Source organism: Nilaparvata lugens, chromosome 1 (genome assembly GCF_014356525.2).
Source record: "Nilaparvata lugens isolate BPH chromosome 1, ASM1435652v1, whole genome shotgun sequence".
In the NCBI taxonomy this organism is placed as follows: domain Eukaryota; kingdom Metazoa; phylum Arthropoda; class Insecta; order Hemiptera; family Delphacidae; genus Nilaparvata; species Nilaparvata lugens.
Genome location: NC_052504.1, coordinates 46,839,864 through 46,863,912, shown reverse-complemented (window position 1 = coordinate 46,863,912; position 24,049 = coordinate 46,839,864). Strand labels below are relative to the sequence as shown.

The 24,049-nt window shown below is 32.8% G+C and overlaps 1 protein-coding gene across 2 annotated transcripts in view; it reads right to left on the bottom strand.

Moving 5' to 3' along the window:
* Positions 1–24,049, bottom strand: part of LOC111051994 (serine-protein kinase ATM) — a 145,503-nt gene that overhangs the window by 56,065 nt on the left and 65,389 nt on the right. For both annotated transcript variants that reach the window (XM_039435297.1, XM_039435301.1), the window contains exons 18-31: positions 23,521–23,671; positions 22,958–23,100; positions 22,480–22,587; positions 21,927–22,061; positions 21,607–21,766; positions 21,030–21,151; positions 18,966–19,121; positions 18,113–18,209; positions 17,328–17,515; positions 16,888–17,012; positions 16,090–16,373; positions 15,269–15,519; positions 3,627–3,755; positions 862–1,090 (exon numbers count right to left, since the gene is read on the bottom strand). In XM_039435297.1, the coding sequence (XP_039291231.1) occupies positions 862–1,090; positions 3,627–3,755; positions 15,269–15,519; positions 16,090–16,373; positions 16,888–17,012; positions 17,328–17,515; positions 18,113–18,209; positions 18,966–19,121; positions 21,030–21,151; positions 21,607–21,766; positions 21,927–22,061; positions 22,480–22,587; positions 22,958–23,100; positions 23,521–23,671 (2,278 nt within the window). The remainder of the gene's footprint in view (positions 1–861; positions 1,091–3,626; positions 3,756–15,268; positions 15,520–16,089; positions 16,374–16,887; positions 17,013–17,327; positions 17,516–18,112; positions 18,210–18,965; positions 19,122–21,029; positions 21,152–21,606; positions 21,767–21,926; positions 22,062–22,479; positions 22,588–22,957; positions 23,101–23,520; positions 23,672–24,049) is intronic.

Below are 24,049 nucleotides of genomic sequence, written 5' to 3'. Positions count from 1 at the left end.
AAGAGTAGTTTTTTAAATTCGGATAGGATCCTCAACCAGATATATTGTTAAATTTTCCTTGTAAAAGAAATATTATAAGCTGTTTCCATAATCTTCACCAACCCTGTATCAGAGAGGACTTAGTAATTACTTATTACTTATTTTGTCTTTGTATCAATTAAAAACAAAATAATAATTGACAATATTGAGCTAAAAAGTGGGAGGGAGATTCATTGGTGAATGATAAAGCTGGATTCTCACACAGTGAAAGTGATCGGCACAGTGAGAAGAGAATATTATCCCCATAAGTTCAAATAGAATTGTTTATAATTGCTAGGTTCTGTTGAGTGGGAACTGTCCAATCACATTATATTCTCACTGTGCTGTTACTTTCCCTGATGTGTGGAATTCCAGGTTTGAAGATTTTAAATTGAAGGCCCTATACACAGCCCAAGTTTAAAATGAATTGGAACATGATGTTTTAAACACGAAATGTAACACATTACGAGCAGGCGCATAAGGCCCTAAGTTGACTCCTCAAACTCACAATTAATCGCCAAATAAGTTTTGAAAAAGCAAATTTTTAGATTTTTAGGAATTATCTCTAGGTATGTTCTCTTTAGTCTCAAATTTCTCTTTAACAATATATTAAACCAATTCACTAGATTCAAAATTTCTATATTTTATGATTATTTTCTTTAATGAAATATTTATTTATTTTCTAATTTATTTACGATACTTATGACACTGATGTAATAACATTGGTAATAACATACTAATAAGAGGCTATTTCTCTTCCAAATTTAGGTGATGACTAAGTCTAAGATAAATTTATTCTATCACGTAAAATATAAATATCTTAAGATTGTTTGTGGGGCTCACCAACAATTTTGAATCCAGTATCGGTTACGACAAAGGCATGCATAGCCTGGTTGGCTGCTTGAATGATGGACACTTTGGAGTCGACCATCAGCTCGAGCAGATTGCGCATCATTTTGTGACAGAGCATGCCTATGGTGTCACTCGACTCGTTGCTCTCAGCCTGAAGGACGAATGTGCCCAGGTCTCCTGGACCCAGTTCACCCAGACATCGTGCCGCTTCAGTTACAACCTGTACAATTCAAACTATTTAAAATTGTGCGTATGAAGGTTTATTTTGAACAAACTATTCCCATTATATGAAATAAGAATGTTTACTATTTTTATAACACATTTGAATGTGTTCTTGTTTATATTCAAGCTATTTCACTAAAAAATCCTAACCTCACTTTATTGAACATATAGGATAAAGTCAAGTCTCACATCTCTTGGCGACCAGTATGTTGAGTAGCAAAGAAAATCAGTCACAAGTATCCAATGAATTGATGTTTGTTGACATTAAAACCTATTTAACCCATTAACCTCCTATGTCAAAATACGTTCTTCTGACTAATTATGACAATTCAAAAAAAATAATTGCAATTATTTCTGAGAAACTTTCTTCCTTTCACCAATCACCACTCACTTATCTTCTGAAACAAAAACGTTCCCAGCTAGTCGAAAATTTCATGTTTTCTGCTCGAAATGTCTTGACATTGACAAACATAATCATTAATTGGAAAAAACTATAGGTTGGATAAAAATTATCTAGACATTAGTTATAGAAAGGAGACATTCTCCCTGAGATTGTCTGTTATTTTGATATAAAATTCTTACTTATCAAGACATCCACCCCATAATTATGATAGAAGTGAAAATCAAAAGAAAAAATATTTTCGCGATGTTTCCAAATTCATTGATTAAAATTTAATATCCTCTTGACCCTACAACCTTAAACTTTTTTAGCACTACTGGAATATCGGGGATGATATTATACATAGAATTAATTATGTGGTTGAATTAGAAATTTGAGAAAGTAGTGATTTGACTCAATTTGGCAACGCTGTCATTTCTTTGGATGCAGGGCCGTAGTCTCAACTTATTTTATACAAACCATAGTTTATCATTAATTTCTAAGTATGAAAAACTTGGAGCCACAACATCTTGACTATTAGACACTACATGGATCAACTGCTAATGCACTGTTTCCCCAATATCAATGTATTTCAGCATGGTTAAATCGGGTACGCTTTACTACAGTAACTATATTACCCACAGTATGGCCATTGGAATTTTTTTCTCCCGCCGCCGCCATGAAGATTACAAATATTTGAATTTTACAATGGAGCTTATGGGATTATAAGTAAAATCGCTTGCTTTTACTTATTTGAGTATATTTTTGTGATTATTAATTTCTTTCATGTTTTTTCGATATTCCCAATATAGTTTTGGAACTTGAAATAGTAAATCATATATAATAGCGAGTAAAAATGAAAGGTAGGTAACGTTACCTGAAAGCTGAATTTCCAAAAAAATACCATAAACCTTTTGAAATGTGTCATGATATTGTAATAAATGTTGTTCAATTGACAAATAATAAAGTTCTCATATCTATTTCTAGAAGCAAGATTGAACTCTCATCACAATAGATTCCATAACATTTAAATAGTTTGTTTTATTCAGCCAATAAGTCTGAAGAAAATATTGTAAAGCACAACATTGAATATAAACTCTGGAAGAGCCAATTATTCTAGCCATAGTACCACTTGATGAATTTAATAAACATGTAAGAAATTGAAAAATAACACACATAGCCTTTATTGTTTATATTTAGTGATATTTCTAATCTTAACCATTGCTCGTGGCAATGCAACTCGAAAATAATATCAATAGCTATTGTACCAATGTTATGGGTAGAGTACTCAGTACTGAAGAGAATCAATCAGAGAAGACAAGACGTCTTTAATCAGCACTTAATCATTTTCAAATATTTCATAGAATGTTATATTCAATTGAGCCACAAAAATATTTTGAAATTGGATTATTTGAAGTTCGATCCAATAAATGGGATGAGGAAATACACAAAATTGAAATTTATCTTTCTACATATTTATATAGATCACTGGTTATCAATAAGTTGTCCGCGAAAGCTCTAGAAGTGGTCCGCGAGGAGTCCGAGGGAAGGAAAATTGATGTTTCAAGCTTTATTAGTGTTTTTTAAAGTTATCTTTTTTGTCTATATTAAGGTATAATCAATTTCTCTTCGAAAATGATATATCAAACTCATCTTAAGTTCATAATATGTTTCCAATTGGTAAAATAAGTGATAAGTTTCAAATGTATAATGCTATAAGATAGGACTTGAAAGTTTGTTTGGAATCTTAATGGCGGATTTGTACCATGTGACCGAGCTAATGATAAAATGATATATCAAACTCATCTTAAGTTCATAATATGTTTCCAATTGGTAAAATAAGTGATAAGTTTCAAATGTATAATGCTATAAGATAGGACTTGAAAGTTTGTTTGGAATCTTAATGGCGGATTTGTACCATGTGACCGAGCTAACCAATCAGAAGCGTGACAGTCAATGACCATACTGTGGGTAATATAGTTTCTGTACGCTTTACAACTAGTGCACTGAATATATTATGATTTCCATGGCACTATCGATAATTCTAGTAGCCTAATTTTGAAGCATTTCTACTTCTTTAAATTAAGCGACAGTTCAGCAGGATATGATAAAATAAGAGATTTTCTACATAAAATATAAATGATAGATCACTAACCTGTGTTTCGGAGCTTGATGTCAATTGTATCAGCATACAGATTAACGAATGCAGAGCACTTTCTCCAGAACTAGTAGTCTTATGCAGATCGCTGTATAAATCCTTCAATTCTGCCTTCTTCGTCAATAGCTGAAAACAAACATTTGCATTATTAATCATGTTTCTGTATAAATTTATATATATTGTTTCTAATTATGTTACTCACATTACATTGATGTTGTTACACATACTACGACAGATATGAACATATACAGTCTCCAACGGAATGTGTAACAGCCGAAGATCATACATTCTACATGCAATTTGCAACAGAAAATGTGCAGTAGAAGTTTCTTACAACAATATTGAATTACCATTGAGTTATACTAATTTTGAAAGTAATTGAAGGTCATCTTATCTAGGTTGATGGAGTAGGAGTGTTTTGAAACTCAAGAGAGTTGAAGTGGTATAACTCAATGGTACCTTAATATTGTAGTAGGAATGAAATGTGACAACGAAAATATAAGTTAGAGTACAAGTACCAATCAATAACTTAATTTTGACGAAAACGACATGGTTCAGGGTTCTCGTCCAACAAAACTACAGTAAGAATCTCTGAGTTAGAACATTTTGAAATGAGCAAAACGACGGTTAGGGGTTGAGCTGCAATACATGAGTGAACATGGGAACCAAGATTTATATAACTCATACACTAGTAGTTCTGTGAACAGTACACCTCGCGCAGGTCTCCTCTAATACCTCAGTAGACCACAGCCTCCTCTAATACTGACCATCACAGTAAATTCTGTCCTGTCATGTCATGTCGGCGAGATATCGGTGTGAAAACGGCTAATGGCTGATAGGGTTGGCGTATCGACAAAAATGTAAACAACTATCACCAAAAGAAAAAAATTGGCTTATACACGCAAGGAATAGGAATTTTCAACTCTTATAAAGCTTATTCACGTAATTTTGAACAGAATAATAAATTATTATTCAATTTTTCTGTTTCCTGGACATAAGGAGATTGCATTTTACATCAAATTTTCCTCAGTGCAAACCACGGATTACCTGCTAGTTATAAATGATTTTATAGTCTGATTTTCACAGTGATATTAAAGAATGGAGAAAATTCCTTTTCCTTTCATATGATCCTTAAAATACAAAATTACACAAAACCTCAAAGTGCGTACAAACTTACGCGCTGCGCGATACACAAAGAGAACGCGAGCAGTACGCAATATGATCGCAGGTCGCACGATTCAGGTTCGCGCGCAAAGAACTGATCACGCTCCCACCGACAACAATGGAACAAGTGACATGATCGCGATCACCATACTTGCCGAATCCTTGTACGTTAAACGCGTGTACGTCTTTACGCAGCTTTACATATCCACCGGAGGTTGGCAACACTGGTTGCAGTTGAACAGCAAGTAGTGAATTAGTTCCTGAATTATATGTTAAATAGAGTGATATTAAGATCCTGAACAGGGTTTCTCTAGTGCTTGATGAGTGTCATATACATCATACTTCACGAATTACAGAGGCAAATCACTTTGGGGACTCAGCCCGTGAGTAACGAACAATAAAGGCAACTCATAACCATTCTTGGTAACTAGCTTCTGTGTTCAGCCATTGTTTTCGGTTACGTTTAGATGCATTACAGTTCTAATAGGATTGGACTTTGATCTTCGGTTGTGCCAACGGCCGAATTTAAAATTGACCTGTACTACGAGAAGAGACTGAATCAGAGCAAGGGATGCTTTTCGCATATTCCATACCTACAACGCCATCTAGGAGTTAATTAGAGAAATATGAATGCCAATGCTATCTGTTGTGGAATATAGAAGATTAAGAACCGTTCCTTTAGCTACAGATAATAGCAGCAGTCGAATTCTACAAAAACTACATCCCAGTCGTAGCTTGATAAACTGATGAGACTCTTATCGAGCTGTTATTATCGACAGTCTGTTTGTTATTATTCTCCATTGTTTATTATCTCTCCAGAAATTGTGTCACTTCGATCTCCGAATAATACTTTATCACTTGCCTGACCTAGTATAACAATTATCACCTCAGATGGATCCAGAAAAATTAAACGGTATTCTTGACAATTTCACAGCGAATTTAAAGGAGGAGCTAAAATCGAAATTGATGAAAAACTTGATTTAATAACCGATAAAGTAGGTAATATGATGAAGGATCAACTAGTTAAGATAAATTCTACTTTGAATGAACAGAAAGAGAAAATATACCAGTTAGAAAAAAAGGTCAGAGAAAGAAATCTTATCATTCACGGCGTGGAGAAGGACGATAGGAAGGGTTTGCATGGCATAATTGTAGATCTGTTCAAAGAAAAGCTCAATGTTCAGATAGAAGATAAAGAGGTGGATTTCGTCAGGAGAATAGGGAAAAGTGTAGGAAAAGATAGCAGACCTATTTTACTCTCATTAACTACTACAAGAAGAAGAATGGAAATCCTTAGAAACAGTAGAAAGCTGAAGGGCTCAAAAATATTCATTTTAGAGGACTTCCCGGAAGAAATTCAACGTATAAGAAAAAGCCTACGAGGGAAAATGTTGGAAGCAAGACGGAAAATTCGCTATTATCAAGTATGACAAATTGGTCGTGATTGATAACAAGAAAGGAAACAAAAAACGTGAGCTTAGCGTTTCTCCACTGAAGGAAGAACATCAAACGAAAGTATTCAAACAAAGAGATGAGACGGGGTTGACAGGAAAAAATGTTGGTAAGGGAAAAGGTTCAGGAGGAAAGAAGGGATCAATCGATAGCTATTTTCGAGATAAGGAGGAGCAGAGGAGTTCGGACAAGAAAGAATAGGAATCAACGGAAACCAGGTCAATCAACAGAAACAGCAAAAAGGAATTTACAACTAAATTAAATAAAACTATTAGCATTTCCCCAGAAAGACCGGTCATCGAGGAGAAAAACGACCAATACCTCCCAGGATTAACAATAGGCACACTCAACGTGAGAACATTGCGAACAGAAGAGAGACTGGTGGAACTAGAAGAGGCCATGGCAGAAACAAAAATCGACATCCTAGGCTTGGCTGAAGTGCGAAGAAATTCGGAGAAGATAACTCATAGAAGGAATGGATTCATCCTCTATCTTTTTGGAAAGACTGAAGGTCAAAGAGGTGTTGGCTTTATGATCAGAGAACATTTGAAGACGAAAATAATAGAATTTAATGGAATATCTGAGAGACTAGCAATGCTCAAGTTAAGAATGGGTCGAAGAATATTGGATATTTTCCAAATATATGCTCCAACATCAGTAGCCGAGGAAGAAGATAGAGAAGCATTTTACCAGACCCTATCGGTTGCTTTGAATAATGTAATAAGGAATTGGAAGTACGCGAATATGATCTTAGGTGACTTCAATAGTCAAGTTGGAAGTCAAGAAGCTGGTGAAAGTCGCGTAGTTGGAAAATACGGCTATGGTGTCAGAAACGACGCAGGACAGAGACTAGTCGAGTTTTGCTTAGAACATGACGTGAAAATAGTGAACACGTTTTTCAAAAAAAAAGGGAAAGCAGGAAGTGGACTTGGATTTCACCTAATCAACTGGTGAAAAATGAGATAGATTTTGTTTTGGCGCAAAATAAAGGCACGATAAAGGATTTCAACATTTCAGGAAAACTACGCTTCACCACTGATCATAGGCTGATAACTGTTGAACTGTCGAAGGATTACTTCAGGAAGGGACCAAAATCACCAGTTAATAGAAATACGACGAGATTAACTAGATTGAAGTTGAATGAGCTGCCTGATTTTGAGACAAGAATCCACCAATGGAAGGAGCAGCGAGGAATTGACTTACAAGAAAGTTATACCCAACTTGAATTTCATCTCAGAGATATCTTTGAACCAGTCACTGAAATAAAACCAAAGAAAATATCGAATGAAACTGAACAACTGATTTTAGAAAGAGAAACGTTAAAAAGGAAGAATAATAAGAATGATCGAGACAGAATTGAATTCAATATAATCTGCAAATTGGTGAAATACAGCATACGAAAAGACCTCAAAGCATATGAAGACAACTTGATCAAATCAGTGCTGGATTGCAATGGATCGATGAAGAAATTGAGACAACAGCTCTTTGATAATAAAGAATGGAAGATAAGAGTAAGAAATAAGAGAGGCAAGATAGAACGGAGTAGGCTAGGTATTGTTAATACTGCCACTGCTTTTTATAAAGAGTTATACTCAAGTGATGTGGAGGAGAGAGTGACGTCTCCATGCAACCACGGAGACGTCATCCACGATATATCTCTGCTATCCAGTGATGAATTAACGATAGTTGCAAAAACATTGAAGAAGAATACAATGTCTGGAAGAGATAGAATATCAAATGAAATGTTGAAAACACTGCACTCGTCAGAGGATACGGTCCTGTCTCTATTCAATAGAATTCTCATGGAGCAGTCAGTGCCTTCACAGTGGAAAGAAGCAGATATTCTACTATTGTTCAAAAAAGGTGACATGTTCGACATTAACAACTTCAGACCCATTAGTATTTCATCGTGTTTTGGGAAATTCTTCATGAAAATGCTTCAAATTCGTCTACAGCCAATACTTGATCGACAACAGCCAATCGAACAAGCAGGTTTCCGAAGTGGCTTCTCTACGTTGGATCATCTCCAGAGTGTCAATCAGCTTATTGAGAAATGCGAAGAGTTCCAAGTTGGTGTATACTTAGCCTTCGTTGACTATAAAAAAGCGTTCGATTCTTTGGAGCACCAGTTTCTGTTCACGACTCTACAAGCGCAATTAGTCCCATCAACATATGTTAATATAATAAAACATTTCTACAACGGCAGTACAGCAAGACTATTGTTGGATAATCCGGGAGAGAGTTTCTCTATTCAGAGAGGTGTTAAGCAGGGTGACCCACTCTCGCCGATGCTCTTCAATGCTGCTTTGGAAGAAATTTTCCGACAATTGAAATGGGAAAAATGCGGGATAAATATTAGAGGAGAATGTTTGAGTCATTTACGCTTTGCAGACGACGTCATAGTCATTGCAAAATCGGCCCAACAACTGCAAGTTATGCTCACAGACCTGTCAGCAGCTAGTAGACGAGCTGGCCTTTCTATAAACCCCTCAAAAACCTATTTGATGACAAATAGAAGATCGGAAGCTATCGTATTGGATGGATGTCCACTAAGGTGGGCGGACGAGACTATTTATCTTGGGCAGCTTATCTCATTCAGTGACAGGACGGAGAGAGAAGTGAAGCGGAGATGTGCGATCGCCTGGAGTAAATATTGGGCTTTAAAATTCATACTCAAGAATAGAAATATTCGCACAAGTACAAAAATGGAGATACTAAGGAGTTGTGTTTTCACTACACTGGTCTACGGCTCGCAGACATGGGCTTGTAAACAAAGTGTTTTAAGAAAAATAGGAGTCACCCAAAGATCCATGGAACGCAGCATTCTAAATATCAAAAGATTTGATAAGGTAAGGAACACTGAAGTTCAAGCGATAACCAAATCAGAAGATTGGGTGAGAAAGGTGCGGAGTCTGAAGTGGAAGTGGGCGGGCCATGTGGCCAGATTGAGCGACGATAGGTGGACGAAGAGGCTGACGTTTTGGCAGCCGGTCGGCAGAACACGCAAAGTCGGCAGACAGCGAGTCCGGTGGCAAGACGACATCGTCAAGGTGGCCGGTGCAACGTGGATGCAGTTGGCGGCGGATCGAGACAAATGGTGTGACCTGGGAGAGGCCTTTGCCTAGTAGGGGCTTGGTTTCCACAAAAGACAAAAGAAAATTTATCTAATATTCCCAAATGGTACACTATGAAATCCCTGGTTATAAAAATTATTAGTAGGATAGATATCTTGATAGGTTGTGAATGGTTTGTTGCTGAGTGGGAAATCGGTTCAAGAGAGATCAAGTCCTAATGAATATATTATCTGTGCAGACTAGCAAAATGGCATACAATATGAAAAATATTAAAAATGATGATGAGTTAATAGCTGCCTTAACACAACTGTTTGATGAGCAAAATGCTAATTTTGATGCTAGGTTTGATGAGATGAAGCAAGAATTTGCTAGCATTAGACTAGAGCAGGCTAGTATAAACCTTCTATTGAAAGATGCACATGAAACATTGAAAGATGAAAACAAATTGAAGCAGGATGATAGTAGTGTTAAGTTACAAGATCAACTCATTCAAGTTTCTGACAATGTAGGCCTAGTTACTGTTGTTGAAAAAGTCAACCCTAATGAGATAGTAGAATTGAGTAAAGAAGTAGGTAGGGAGTTGTCTTCACTGAAAGTCAACTATCATGAAAGTAATATTGCTACATTGAAGGTTAGGAAAACTATGAACAAAGTGAATGATTACATGAGAAAGGTTTCTGTAGAGGTTAGGAAAAATGTAAACAAAATGAATGTTGCTTTGAGTCAAATTGATGAGTTCAACTTTCAACTGAGAATTGAAAAGGTGTATGCTATGCATTCTCAAGTGAACATGACCAACTTTTGCAAGCAAAATGGCTTTGTTAAAACAAATGAACCCATGAATAATATCATGTTCTTGAAGAAAACAAAACACAAAGTCACCATTGATGTGTTAGTATTCAAAGGTTGTTTCAAGTTGCTTATTTACAAGATGATGACAGTGAGTCACATGATGAAAGGGTATTCCCCAACACACAATGATTAGGAATCCTGTGTTATGCCGGGATTCAGAATAGCATAATCGCTACACAGTGTATGGTAAGAGTCCATAATTGTGTCTTTTTTCTTTCCTGTAGCCTATTTTCTTGGCCCTTAATCTTTTCAATTTTCGATTCTTTCCTGTCTTTGTGTAATATTCAGTAAATTTCTTCTATGAAGCATATCTTAACCAATCTTGTCCATAGTCATTTAAATTTGTATTTTTTCTGAAATAATATTAGAAGTTGAAATAGTAGCTTATTTTCCTAATCTTTAAATTGTTGATAAAACTTAACTTTTCCAAAATCTATCCATTGTAGTGTAAATAATTGTTTGCTTGCGGTATATTTTTTCATCATGTATTACATATTTTAATCATGTCTATTTTTTTTCAGGTATTATATTAGGTAATTAGGTTTTTCAGAGCAATTTTGTCCCATGTTCTCATCTTTCATTGCATATTGTGCCATAAGCCATATGTAATTAGGTTATAGTTTTCTTCTGGGCTTTTAACCCATTTTGCATTTTATTTTTTCTTTGCTGTCCAATACTTTGGATTTTTGGTAGACAAGTAGGTGTGATTCTTTTAGAGGTGTGGGCGTGAACCACATACGGCTGGACTCGATTATCTGACCTACTTGTTTGCGATATAAAAACCTTATGACTGCAACAACAAATGTTTGTAAAACCTTTTGCATACTTTTGTTTTTGTGGTCCGATACTAGAGTCTGCTATCACATTGCCTTACAGACATCTAGGAACTTTCCACCCAGTCACAATAGTCAACATTTTTTCCTTCACCAGTTGTTTTTGTGGGAGTGATAGCTCACAATTATAACAAATTAGAGTCATACTTGGAATTTACAAAATTCCATAGTAGTATATTTTATTAAATATACTTCCTCATGAAAGTTCAGTACTGACATGTAGGATAGGCTCTAATTAATCTTTCTCTTCTTTGTATTGTTTTAGGGAATTTATTTACCCAGTTTTCTTTTTCTCTTGTCTGTATTTTTTAGGGAACTTATTTACCCATATTTCATCTTGATCATCTTTGTATTATAATCTTGAAATGTTTGTACTTATTATACAGTCTTTAAATTTTAAATTATTTTAAAATATAATTGGTTCAATTTAAAACGTTTTGTTATATTATTAATTGAAATAAGTGTTTTGTAATTGATTTTTTTTTTTTAATTTTAAATTTGTTTGTTCTATAAATTTTGATATGATTGATTATCGTTTGAAATGGATGCTGGAGTGTATGTAGAATTTTTAGTGGGGTTTGTTGATTAGAATTTTGCTGGTATGTGATTGTTTTTTGAGATGGAAACCCATTATTGCCTAAAGAAGAAATAACAGAGGTTATGACTTAGAGAGGCAGTAATGAGATAATATTTTTTGTGTTGATTACTTATGTTGATTGCCATAGATGCAAAATAATGATTAATAATGTTGATTGCCATAGATGCAAAATGATGATTACTGATGAATATTGTTTGCCTTTGAAGCAAAATATTATTGATGTTTTGAATGGTTTCTTGTTTAATGATTGATAGTAAAGTTTTGTCATGAAATGTAGTTTGTGTTTAGAACATTGAAGAGTCGAAATAAACTATAGTATCCAACAAACGATGATTAACAATATTAAATAATTTGCTTTTTATACAATTTTTGAACAAAAATTAAAACTAAATAATTTCGAAACCCTGAATGATAAATCATAAATGTGAAATGAACTTGCTATAAATGAAATGTTATATTAAATGATAATGAAATGCAGATATATTATGAAATGATTGTGAATAGAAGACCAATTGTCTGAAATTATTGAAATATGTATTGAAATTAAATTTTTTTTGTTGTGATAATCTGATGTTTTTTACAATTTTGATAATGATACAGGGTGTTATGAAATTATATTTCTATTTTGAAGAATGGATTAAAATTTGATAATTGAACAGTGAATAGATGAAAATGATATTTTTTTTTTAAATTTATCATTGATATGTCCATATTTCACAATTTATGTATTGCTGACTGTATAATAAGATGTTAACAAATTTCAATTTTATAAATACTTAAAAATAATTTTTATGTGTATTAGATTGTATTGATAGCCTAATCAAGTTTTTTCTTCTTAGTTTATAAGCATTTTAAGATAACAGGTACAGCACAGACATTAACATTGAAATAGTTATCATGTGAATCTCGAAATCAGCAACAAGTGAACGCCATGAAGAGTGTTAAGAACATTTGGGTGATTTTCAAACTAGTGTGACATAACTACGCCAATATCTACGCCTAAATCTACGCTGCGGCCTACACCAATAACTACGCCAATGTCAACACCAATATCAACACCAATAACTACGCCAAAATCTACGCCGATGCCTGCGCCGAAGCCAATATCTGCGCCAATGCTGATGCCAAAATCTGTGCCAATGCTGATGCCTACACTAATACCTACAACAATATAAACACTAATAGCTACGCCAATATCTGCGCCAATGCTGATGCCAAAATCTGCGCCAATGCTGCACCAATGCCAATAGCTACGCCAATGCCAAAATCTGCGCCAATGCTGATGCCAACAACAAAAATCAATGCCAATGCCTGCGCCAATGCCAATAGCTACGCCAATGCCCAAAATCTGCGCCAATGCCAACAACAAAAATCAATGCCAATAGCTACGCCAATGCCTGCGCCAATGCTGATGCCAACACCAAAATCAACGCCGATGCCTGTGCTGATGTCAATAGCTACGCCAACGCCAATGCCAATATCAACGCCGATGCCAAAGCCGACACCAAAGCATACACCAATAGCAATGCCAATGCTTATTGCTGACTCTGTATCTCAAACTTCAACACTACTGCATTACCTGGAGGTAATTGCCATCCATGTTCACATTCACAACTTTGAATTCAGAAGAACAGTCACAGTATCATGAAAGAATTGATTCAAAAAATCCTCTCCTAAATTATTCCTGTATGCAGAACTCTAAACCTTGAAAGCTGAAAATATCAAAAAACCAAACCTTACCTAAGTTAATCCTCACCTAAATTAATCCTGTATGCAGCGTCTATCTCTTTTCCAAAAGACGAATTACATTGTCATTTCAAGCCTGAAATGTACATTGTATAATTACAAATATGATACAAAATTTATGTGACTCTGTATTGAATTTGGAATGCAGCCGTCTACTACAAACATGAAGCAATGCTAACTGAGATGTCACCGGTATCAAGTTTGGAATGCAGCCGTCTACTACAAACATGAAGCAATGCTAACTGAGATGTCACCTGTATCGAGTTTGGTATGCAGCAGTCGACTACAAGTATCAGCCCAACACTACGTGCATCCAGATCAGCCCAACACTACGTGCATCCAGATCAGCCCAACACTTAACGTCATCACATTGGAGTCACACTTAACTGAAAATCATACTGAGTGCCTTAACGGACTGTTTTCCAAAATGTGCATCAATAAAATCAACCGCGTCAATAGTGAAAGAAATGAACATTTTTGATTTATTGAAATTTTATGTGAAAATTAATGTAACAATTCATCAATTCATTTAAAAAAAAAAAAAATAATAATAATAATTTTTCATTCAACATACTAAATTTTTTTTATGCAATAAAAATTAAATTTTCTATCTATTAAATTTATGTGCAATTTCAAAAAAACTATTCTTTACATATTAAACTTTCTGTTGAGATATTTTTCTTTAAATTATAAAGCTAAATCAAAAGTTATATTGATATTCTATATTTTGAGATATTTTTTGGAAACATATAACAAACGCTATTGATGAATTTTTATAATAATTTTCAATATTTTTGGATGACATGTAATGTTTTTCTAGAAAAAATTGTTACTGTTCTCGAATTTAAATTTCAACAATTTTCATTAGGGTCAATGTAAATTTTTTCTTTAAATTTTCAAACAGTAAAATTTTTTTATGTCAAGAGGGGGGTATTTGTAATATTACATTTTTCTTCTCACATTGAATCGAATCTTCAATTCGAGATCTATGGAACTTTATAGTAAATGTCAGAGTTATCAATAGACGGACAAACTTTTTGACGGAGAATTTATTATCGTAAATGTTTGTTGCATTGTTCCATGGTGTCACCGAGGCAGGGTTAACAAATTACTAAATAAATCGTTTATTTAAATAGAATATATGTATAAAAATTTAAAATAACATTTTCAAAATAAAGTTTTATTGAGAACAGATGTAGAATGTGAATTCTAAACTTGTAAATTATGATTTTGAGGTGACGTGTCTGTAATGTTGGAGGCGTTGTTTTCGTGACTTGCAACTTGTGTCTTTGCCTGTTCGACCTTCTTCTGAAAAATGGCTGGCTACAAGTATTGTCGTGGAGTTTTGCTCTAAATCATTTCCTTTATTAATGTTTTAAATTTGAGTTTTATATAAATTTTTGTGCATAATTAGCTATTAGTGTAGTAAAGCCAATAGCCACTGTGTTTCAACTGTAAACTAGATAAGTATTTTAGTTCGTAATAACTCTGAAATAATTAGGCTTAATATAGGCTATATTATTTCTTGGTGTATTTGTGTAATTTCATCTGAAGATTATAAGTTAATTTGCTCTGAAAACTGGATTTCTCATTCATAGGCAATAGATCCATTCACAGTTTATCAAGAATCTATTTTATTGGAGCCGACAACTATTCTTAGGTTGATAGGTGTTAAATGCTATTCCAACCGTTTAAGGAAAAATTGGTAGCACGGCAATACATAAAAACATGAAGAAAAATGCAAAACCGTCGACTTGAATCTTTGTCGAAATCAACTGTAGGCTATACCCAATTTCGAGAAAAAATGAGTTGAACTACTTTGATTCTCACCCCCTCATTTATTATTCTATTGTAAAACGATTTGAGTCCTCTCTGACTCACCAGATATAATACCAAACTGAGAATTAAAATCAACTCTACCTGTTTTTTCAAGTATTTCAATCCCTCAAGACGGCAGCTTTCATCAGTTTGTAATTGGCCTGCTCTTAAAAAATGTTTTATATCAATAATAAGAGGGAAGTCCTGGTGTACAGAATGTTTATTCTCATAGCTTTCCAAAATTGAAGCGAATATTTCATCATTCGGCAATGGATCTAGTTTTTTTACATACTCTCCAGTGATTCCAGAATTTTCTATGATCAAAATTTCCAGAATTGATACAGCTTTAGAACCTGTAAACAATAAAAAATTGTTAGTGTTGAGAGCAAATCGCTTCATATAAAATGTAATAATTTCATGAAAACAGTAACGAAACGTTCAAATTTTATACCATATCAAATAATGGATCCGAGTTTTACCACACTATGTTATGTTAAAGAGCTAACTTTTTGTTATAATTTTCAAATAAAATTTTCGTATCAATAATAAAAATGAACTTGAACGATATATTTTATAGCCTTTTACTTTACAATAAAGCAATTACTTAAATTTTTTATGAGTTCTTTTTCTAGTTCGGAGCTTTAAAAAAAGGTTTACTCGTACTGTAACAAAATCGCATCATGTCATGAGTTGGAGTTAACTGGTACCGCCTTATTTTTTATTAATAAATAAAAAAATGTAAAAAACCATTGATTAAAATTTGATACGACAGAAAAAATAGAATAAGCAGTACATTAAATTAATGGATATAATTAATCATTAAATTGATCTACAAATAACAAAACTATGATTTTCGTAATTATATTTTTTTATTGTTTTTTTTGTGTTTGAATAGAATAAAATTTTAATATAGCAATACTCACGGACTTGGGCAGTTTTATTTTTAGCCAACAGAACTAGACTGGTGATAATATAACCGAGAAACGAATTGATAGCATTGGGAGCTAGAATGAGACAACGTGAGATGAAAGGATCCAAGTACATCAGTGCTGATAGTATGACGGTGTCTTCCTGCTCACTGCTTGATACCAAATGCAGCAGATTGTGAGTGACTGTGTAGGCTAGAAAAGGCCGCATCTCTTCCACTGAATCCATGTCCGCACAGATTACGTCACAAGCGACCACGTAACGATGTAGAGCAACAAGTCTGCATAAAAGGAAGGTACGGTATGATAATTTTTCAACTTTACAAAAAATCAATAAATAAACATTAATAATAATGACATCACATGAGTTCAAAATTTAACATTAAAAGAGAGCACTTTCTAATAGTTTAAACAGAAATTAATGTGTTTGATTGGGCCGCAAAAGCTCTGTCCAGAGCTAAAATAAGTGCAATTGACTCTAATCTAATATTTAATGTTATTATAATTGTGTGTTCTTTTTATCTGGATATATCAATAGAAATGCAGCATTATGGGAATAGAGCCAATACCTCCGTAAACAAAGCCGTAGTGCATTCGTGTGACGTCAGCACAGGTGGGGCTCCTACACCAACTATCAAATTTTATAACTAAAATACAGTATAATATGTATTTAAAAGATTAGGGATTTGAGATTCTTATTATTATTGTTTAAATTGGAGGGCCCAAACAAACTATAAAAACTAATTTGAAGTTCGAGAAAGAAACATAAGGCGTCATTTATTGTCAACAGCTTACCGACTGTGGAGATTAAAGCTGTTGCTGATGTCACTGAAGAGCTCAAGAACAACTTTCTGGATAGAACTTGGATCTAATCTTGTCAAAAAAGTTAGAAACGGCATTTGTTCAGGACAAATGAGATTCTGCAATAAGAAATTCATTATAACAATACATAACGATTGAAAAACTTGACAATAGAATTATTAAAATATGGAGTAGAATAGAATGTTTTATTATCTTATTGAATGTTAATTTATGGATGATGATAAACTTTAAAAACTTACTGGAAATTATTCTAGGAATCAAATTCATAATTTATTCAGCGATGAATATTTTTTGTTTATTCTGCCTCTCTCAGGGAAGCAATTAACAATGAATGCTGAATTTTAAATAAAATACATCAATTTACTTAATAATTGAACGTAAAAATAATTACAGTACAAGTAGAATATACTCACCTGGATAAAGTGGAAGACTTTTGTTACCGATGCTTGTGGAGCACTGCAAATTTCATGAGGTTCGGGTAAACTCAAAACAGATATTGAAAACATGGTAGACAAATTCTCAGGATCATACAACATCTTGGAAACATGAATGAGAATGTCGACAAGCTCTGTGGATAGCAATTTGTTGAAAGATTCTTCACCTGAAAATATTACACATAATTCAACATTATAAGTAGTTTTTGGGCTTACATGCAATTTCATAAATTATTGAGATTATTCTTTTAAAATCTTTATTTTTAGAATTTAATTTATATATTAATAAAAAAAAATAAATTAATAGAATGTCTATTAAATGGTCAACAGATCCATGGAAGAATAATTTTATATTATTTGTAATGATTCTAATTACTGTACGTTATTGGTTGTAGCACTAGAGAAATATAAATAGTAGGTTAATAATGTTTTCTCTATTGTGGTAGTTACAATGACAAAACGTTTCACCTGATTAATTTACTGGATCTCAATATATAAATCTCTAATATTATAAACATCACATTTTAAATTTTTTTATAGTTCAGTATGTATTAATTCTATTTAATTGGCTCTACTTTTAATTGCTTATTTCTATTTGTTCAATCACATTCTACTTTATGTCATTAAAATATGATTTCATTTGAACTAAACAGTAAGAAATTATTATTTCTCTCTAATAGAAGCAACCAGAGTAAAATTAAAGTAAAATTCACTCATTAAGAACCTGATAAACGTGTATTTCTTTGAAAAAATGCGATGAATACCTATTTCTTGCTGGATGAAGCTGTAAAGATGTTTGCTTCCTGCCGTCTCACTTACTAGGAGAGGGAGGATGAATGAAACAATACCGCAAAAGCTTGCCTGGGAACAAGTATGACAATTATTAGATAACATGTCAAACTTTGATAAAAATTTGAAAACATTATTAAAACTGTTTAGTCTGTGTATGTCGTGTCTAGTTGCATTGTCGAGTTACATGGTGCTTCATAGTTTTATAGTAGGCTATGACTATTGTCTGGTATAACTGTAAGTTATATCGCATGGTTTTTATAGCGCTATGTTGTGATGTAAAGTATCCAGGTCAAGTATAGTACCTAGTAAAGTATGTAATTTAATTTTATTCTATTTAATCAAGGCGACTTATATTTATTTATAAAATAGAATTATAGGACCGTTTATTCAAATTAATAGAATAACAGATTAAAAATACAAATTATAACAACTAGTTTCAGTTATCATCTCCGTCTTCAGGATTACAGTATAATTTATTGTAATACAGTAGGTGTCAAGTATGATGTATTAAATATTATTATAATTTGTGTTCAATTGATTTGTATGCTATAGATTGTATTTTGTTGAGTAGATCTGTTAAACCTGCTTAAGAGTTATTTTTGAATAGAATTGATTACTGAAAGAAAATTGAAACTCGTTGATGAAAACATGAATTTTCGAGGAAACTTTCTGATACTTTACTTATGAAATTCAACTCTCATCTAAAGAGTATCTATAACTAAATCTAAATGAAACAAGAAGAAAATGTTTTCAGGAATGAGAAGCTTCAATTACAATGACAACATAGAAACCTTTAGTATGTAAAGTTGGAGAGAGTAGGCCTACCTGCAATAGATTTGATCTTGATTCGCTCAATTTGGTTGATACCAAATCAAGGCCTTCCATGTCATTCTTCACCAGTAATACAGGTGTGATCACCTCGAAGTAAGTATCAAAGAAATGTTTTTCACTCTCACAATCCAACATGTTCCATGGAAAATCCTACAAACAGGAAAGATAATTGAAAATTGCATTATTATGAATTGTTGTTGGTCAGTTTCAAGGAATTCTATTCAAATTGAAATGCATTTCATTTACGCATAATCAATGAATATACATGATTTCATTTGAGACAATTATTATAATATTATACAAGTTGTTTCCAAACTACCACTAAAGCTGCCATATCTCACTTAATACCTGTTTACTTCCATACTCCCATAATTATTATGTTCTGGGGCATTGTTCCTGGGTACGAAACATACCTAGATATACTTTTCAAACTGTCTGAAAGTCCTCAGTCACATAGCCGCTATTTTGTTTTTTCAATCAATATTTCTTTTTAAATAATGGCTGGACATACGGAAGTGAAACTTTGGACTATCATTTATGACATCCAGGCAGAACTACAAAAAAATTATGACAATTTTTCAAATTCATAGAACCAAATCGCGGCCGTTAAATATTTTATTTCTTCGACAAACAACCGTTGATTTTACAAAAAAATCATAGGAATAACGTTTTTTAGTAAATTTGATTACAAATTGATTGACACCTCATTTTTCAAGATTGGTCGAATATTAAGAGAGATATGGCAGCTTTAGTGATAAGTGACCTACTTTAGAGGGTTATGGAAAGTCTAATTATTGTTTGAAATAATATAACATCACTTACGAATAACATGTAAAGCAGATGGAGATTGTTGCATTACTAAGGCTGACTTTAGTAGCATGCCTTGGCGTGCACTGCAACAAACCCCCAGCGGTCACCTATCACAAAAGCTGCCATATCTCACTTAATATCTGTTCACTTCGTACTTCCATACTTCCATAATAATTATTATGTTCAGCCGTTATTTAGAATAGTCTATAATATGGAAATTACTGAGATATTGCAATTATTCAAATGCTAATGAATTAATTATTATTATTAAACGAAAATAAAAATTAAATGCTGTAATTCACCCCGAAGACTTCTGCTACTGCAAATATTGACAACAAGGTAAACAGCTAGATGGAAATTCGATGAAATTCCCGGGCTGACAAATAATTTTTGAATAGTAGCGCTCATCGAATTTCCATCTAGCTGTTTACCTTGTTGTCAATATTTGCAGTAGCAGAAGTCTTCGGGCTACTCAGCTACTGCAAATATTAACAACAAGGTAAACAGCTAGATGGAAATTCGATGAAATTCCCGGGCTGACAAATAATTTTTGAATAGTAGCGCTCATCGAATTTCCATTGCTCTAAATGATATTTAGGTGTGTTTTGTACCCAAGGAAATTGCCCTAGAATATTGGTAGGGAGTCTTTATAATCATATTGATTAATTGCAATGATGATATATAATATAATGAATGCCGAATATTTTTAAATAACGTTATTTATCATTTTAGTATTATAGGCTACTTAAACTTGTTATGGTTTCCTAAATTTTTACGTCAATTCTTATTATAATAGATTATTAATTCTTCAATTATATATTGTAATGTGGAGCTTGGTTTACTTTGATATAGAGTCAGTTGCTTCTGAGAGTAAATATTCTAATTCAATACTCTACTGTGCTCAAACCATTACAATTCGTTATGAATTCGTAAATAACAGTAAATTCAAAAATGGTTTTCTACCATTTATCTTCTGAAATGATGTAGATGTATTCCTACAAGATTTGATACATCAACAAACATTCAATTCAATTATTTAAAATAATTTAGCTAATTGAGACCGTGGATAACACTTCATACATGAACAAAATGTTGTTGTCCAAAGGGCTAAATCATTTTGTACTTTGAAAATCACAGATATATCATTAAATATTGAAATAGTATACAAAAAAGTGTGAACAAGATTAGATAACTTAAAATACTACAAATTTATTCAATTGTCATCCAGTCTAGAAAAAAATTGGTTACCTTCAAACTATGATCACCCAGGAACTCCCAAAGCAACGGTATGATATAATACTCCATCAGTTGTAAAGAATTTTTCATTTTAAGAGTTTTTCCAACTAGTGCCACAACACTTTTCACCAGATCTAGAAATAGAAACAATAAGAAGTACATGATATTTTCAGAATCCATCAAACTGTTCACTTAATGAAATGAACAGTTGAGCGGTCGGGAAATGAAAGAAACTCCAATGGCAATGTAATCTGAATTACAAATAAATAACTTAATAACAGCTTATCCCAGCAGTCAGAACAGTCTCCAATCAAGTAGATTACACTATACAAGCGTAAAGCTCTCAGTGTTCTTGTTGAAAGGTGACATACTTCTTGATGCCACCTCCAACAACAATATTGTAAGTTTCAAAATTACATACCGGTGATTCAGAGATCACCTTAAACTGTACCTATATTCTATACAGTCCTTTACAGTGTTGCCAACCTGATGGGCATGTCATTCAACTAGATATTGACGATTGAACAAATTGTCAAAAATGTGTGGGTTCAAATGGGAGTTCGTTGAAAAGAATAACAAAATAACTCACCTAAGTCGAGATTTTTCTCATGCATGAAAAAAACAAGAGTTTTGAGAGCGTCGAATTGATAGCAGCCTTCTTTGGCTATCATCACATTGGCCAAGGCAAATAGAGAGCTGACAGTTCGGTTCACTCCTTCATCCACTATCTCATCTTCAGATATGTTTTTCTGTAAAATTTTATTTAAAAAAATAAAAATTTGATCAAACAAAAAAATTACATTTATTTCTAAAAATTCAAACTATTCAAATATATATATATATATATATATATATATATATATATAAATTACAATTCGAATTAGAGATTACATTATTTTGAAAACTTACATCAATTATGAAGCACTCTTTGATGTTGGAGACCAATCTCTTGAAAGAATCGTCGAAATATCTTTTCTTTTCCTTCGTCAATTCAGGTTGAATACAAAAAAAATTGGACATTATATTTGCTGCTGCCATCCTAACCTAAAATAAGCAGAAGTTAGGTAATAAATGTTGTGTTGATAGGTTGAGCAGATTGATATCAGTTACAATAGATATCAGTATCATTTACACAAAATAACAATCTAAGAGAGTCACTGTAATGGTTAGGATAGGTTTTTTATGTTCTATCAAATAAATGTACAGTGGAGATTATACTTTTTGGTTTATAGTTCAAGATTTAATAAGTTTATGATATCATAGATTTGAGATTTTATGTCTGAAAACGAAACTTGCAGAAATACTGTAAGAGAAAAAGGTTTTGCAGAAATGATGGAAATATACTTCATGATATAAAAACTAAAAACCCCTTTTCTAAAGCCGTGAAAGAGATCAAAATTTGCATTATTCAGAAATAAGTAGAATGAGAAATGAAAGAGAACTCATAGAAAAATTAACATACCAAATGAAACGGGCTCTTCAAAAATGTAAGAGTAAGAGATGCAACAGGAATAGTTCCTAAATCATCCACATTAATCATCAAGGTAGGAGAGTTCCCAGTACAATCAACCTGCAAAGAAAAATACTTTATATTATTGGTCTAGCTAAGATAAGCTTCAAGATAAACATCAAAGGTTCCTCACAGAAGGAAACATTTTTCAAGAATTTGAATAATTTGGTACGTTCAAAATGTAATTTTGCTCAAACTGGAACATAGAACAATCAATAAATTTAATACTAGGTGCACCAATTAAGGTACAAATAGAAAAACAGCAAATTTCTTTCTGATTGAGATTATTGTTTCTTGTAAATAAACTAATAAAATCATTTAATGAATAACACATCTCAATTTTGGAAGTTTGTTGATTTTTTAATTTACAAAAACGAATTGAGATGAGATGGCTTCATCTTTTGAGTATCAAATGCTACGAATTATTCACCTTGACAATATTTTCCAGCATTCTCACAAAGCAGCAGGTAGCTTCACTGCCAAACTTTTTCAGACTGATCTGCTTGTATATGGCTTTGATAAAAACAACCAGTTTTTTCATCTCCTCATGTGGATTAACAACCAGAGCTAGATCTGAAAAAAGATAAAAGATCAATAAATCACTCGGACTGGAAGATGGTCGTGAGTATAATAATCTTCTAAACGTAGCACACCATATTCTATGAGCTTTGAATCTTTAAACCATAAAAGCTTACTCTTACCGAAGATCCATTAGTATTTTGATGTGGTTAGACACAGTCAAATGAAGCCAACACTCATTTAATCACAGTAAAATCAAAACAAGAATAACATTTGTTGACATGATACTGTATAGGTACATAATTATGTACCTATCAATAAGATTATTGATACATACTTCACAGAATTAACCATTGTAGAAAAATGTGAAACAGTACAAATTACTGTTTACAGAATATGAAAAATTTATATAAATAATCCAATGCCTTCAATCAATTATACCTAGATTTGATTATATACTAGATTTAATTATACCTTTTATATACTGCAAGAGTAGAGCTGTGATTTGTGATACCTTGCTCCAAACTTTGCAAACAGCTTGTATTCTGTAAAGCATCATCTCAATAATTCTCACATTGGATCCATTTTTGCAAATTGCATTCATTCTCTCTAGGACAATCAAATTCTAGAAAATTTAAAATATAAAAATTTATTAGAAACAATTTTTAATAGACTTCAATCAAAGCATTTGAATATAAGGGAGATTTCCAATGATAGGATAACTATCAAACATTTCATCATATTTTATTGTAAAGTTGGCCCTTTAGAGACGCAGCTGTTCTTAGTGAGAGAAGTTGTATGTATTTTTGGGTTCAAAAATTAAGTTTCACATTTAAATATAGTTTGGTGTTTTAATTTCTCTAAATTCAAAATGTTTAGCTTATATATATTTTTGGACGAAAATTGAACTTGAACGTTTTACAGTAGAAACATAACCGATTTTTTGGACATTTTATTAATTTATCAAAATTTGGGAATGGAATAGATTTGGGCCAAGCCTGTT